This window comes from Curcuma longa, chromosome 20, assembly GCF_044706935.1.
Source record: "Curcuma longa cultivar G26 ecotype Majalengka, Jawa Barat chromosome 20, ITB_CL_G26_1.1, whole genome shotgun sequence".
NCBI lineage: Eukaryota > Viridiplantae > Streptophyta > Magnoliopsida > Zingiberales > Zingiberaceae > Curcuma > Curcuma longa.
The window spans coordinates 2,121,270-2,123,699 of record NC_133880.1 but is presented as its reverse complement, the minus strand read 5'-3'; the positions used below and the strand labels follow the sequence as shown (position 1 = coordinate 2,123,699).

The 2,430-nt window shown below is 39.1% G+C and overlaps 1 protein-coding gene across 1 annotated transcript; it reads right to left on the bottom strand.

Annotated features, from left to right (window-relative positions):
- Window positions 1-803: 803 nt before the first annotated feature.
- Window positions 804-1,856, bottom strand: LOC141812918 (putative B3 domain-containing protein Os04g0347400). The gene is made up of 4 exons (XM_074700867.1): window positions 1,776-1,856; window positions 1,361-1,688; window positions 1,148-1,290; window positions 804-1,055 (listed from the first exon to the last, which is right to left on the bottom strand). The coding sequence occupies exons 1-4, from the start codon at window positions 1,854-1,856 to the stop codon at window positions 828-830; spliced, it is 780 nt and encodes a 259-aa protein (XP_074556968.1). The 3' UTR covers window positions 804-827.
- Window positions 1,857-2,430: the final 574 nt, after the last annotated feature.

Below are 2,430 nucleotides of genomic sequence, written 5' to 3'. Positions count from 1 at the left end.
TAAATGATAAGATAGGTATATATATATATATGACATCATAAGTACCGAGTTTTGAAATGAATTTTTTTTTTGAATAACAAGATTCCCAAAACCACAAAAAAAAATTCACATTTCGGTTCAAATTTCATATAAATTTGAAATATTATCTAATTTTTAAAAGACAAAAATCATAAAAGCATATCTTATTTTTATTATCATCACAGAATGTCTTATTTTAGAAAAATATTTAAAAAAATACCATTATACCAAAGTTCCTTTTTTACATGTCATTGATTCTCATTTCTAAAACTCAAGAATATAATAAAAAATTAATGATTAATTCAAACCCTGATTAGTTTACCTACTAATCTAATGATACCCAATCAAGAAACTCACTTGGAACCGCATATATATATACTCATAATTTTAACACTTAAATTTAAATTCCGACCCAAGTGCAAAATATTTGAGTCTAACTCAAAATGTATTAAGTATCCACATCTATACTCTTCTCACTACAAAAATATAGGGTAAATGGAATTATTCGAACTCTTAAAATTCAACACAAAGCTAATTAAGTCTACTTATTTAACATGATCTAAGACTAAAAGGCTTTTTGTTTATTACTAGCAAAACTTCCTTAGAGTTCACTGTCAACTGACAAGATTCATGCTACCCAACTCCAAATGATTGGGAATTTGGCATGCATAGTTAATTGTTGGTAAGATTGCAACAACATAAAAAAAGGTTCAAGAAAAACACACACAACAAGTCAACAAGCATATCCTTCAAGCACAAGGTAACGACGCCTGCGAGCATATCTATCGAAAGAAAACCGCATGCAAAACCTACGATTTCCTCTCGATCTTAAGACCCAACACCCCTTGTGATATAGGTTCAAAAATGCATTTATCACCTTTCTGAAGCTTGGTATCTCTCACCAGCTGCTTCCATCCGGTGGTTATGGCGAATTTCTCATTCAGACCAACCCAGAGCCGAACCGGCCACAGCCTTCCAAGACAATCTAAGAAGATCATCTCCGACTTCGTTGCAGATACCAATCCTTGGGGCAGATACTGCAATGCAACGATATATTAATTAATTAATTAATTAATTACACGAGTTTAATGAATTAATATTGATAATATATATATATATAATTACTCACAATTTGGGCCCTGCCCAGATCGACGTTATAAGATCGAAGTATCCATTCAAATCTGAAAAGTTGTTCGCCTTTGTTCCTCACTCTCTTCTGATCAGACACTTTCTTCCTCTTCTTGTTAGCAATATTTGTTGGTTGCTCAAAACCTGTAGGAATCAAAATCATTCACGAACAATATTTAATTAACTGCTGAAAAATTGTATAGATTTGACTTACTTTCACTTTTAACTTCCAGGTTCTGCACAAGACGCCCTGGAGCAACATCCAGCTCACCGCAATGGCACAAAGCGCAGCATCCGTCGGAGCGAAATATTTTCACAGAAAATACTGTGTTACCTTCGTAAGTAAACAGAACAGAGTTGCCCGGTTTGAGATAGTGAGCTCGCACAAACAACTCCCAACCTCTACCAAACTGCATGTCGAGTTCATCGTCCGGATTCAGCACGACCTGGATGTGCCAAAATTCGCCATTTTGTGAAAACAAAGTAGCTGTTGTTTTCAATGCCCTCTTGTTCAGGTGCTTGACGAACCTACGAGGAATAGCCTGCAAAGAGATAGATACATTGCATGCAACAGAGATAATGCTTACGGTGGAACAAGTGATCGATGTGGAGCAGGACGCTATACTTACAAGCATAATCAAGGATTCAGGAGACAGTATTTTGAGGAAATCAGGACGGCCTCTAGGATTTGCACCATATCTCGCATCCATGGAACGCTAGTTAGCAAATGGCTCTTGTGGCTGCTAGTGAAGTGGCAACTGGATTGCCTAGTTGCTATCTCGATTTAAGCTAAGATAGGTCAAGCTTAATACTGGGAGTTTCCATCGGGGTGGGAAAGGTCTCGTTCACTCTTGAGTTGATTCCTTGACCTTCCTATCCTACGCAGGAAGGACAGATTAATTACTTGATAGCAGCCTTAGCATAACCTAAACGGATAAGAATGGGGTAGTTAGCAGATCAGAGCAGATCACGCGGACTGTACGAAGTACACAGGAGCAAGCAGGTCACGCGGATGTAGTGTCCGGAGGGGAGGCGTGGACGGCGTGGTCGTCTGGTTCGGGAGCATGATGTGTGTATGAGGGGCAGCTGTTCCTCTTGGAATGGGAAGGAAATAATCACGCTGGCTCATCCATCCGCAGGAAATTTATTACTCATGAATAATTCGTTAATTACGCCTTGCTGTTACCTGCGTCCGCTCGGCAATAGACCAGTGCCGCGACTCCCTAGTCGCACCGTCGCGAGTCCAGCGCCAACAACCTTCCCTTTCCTTCCGCCTTGCTTTCC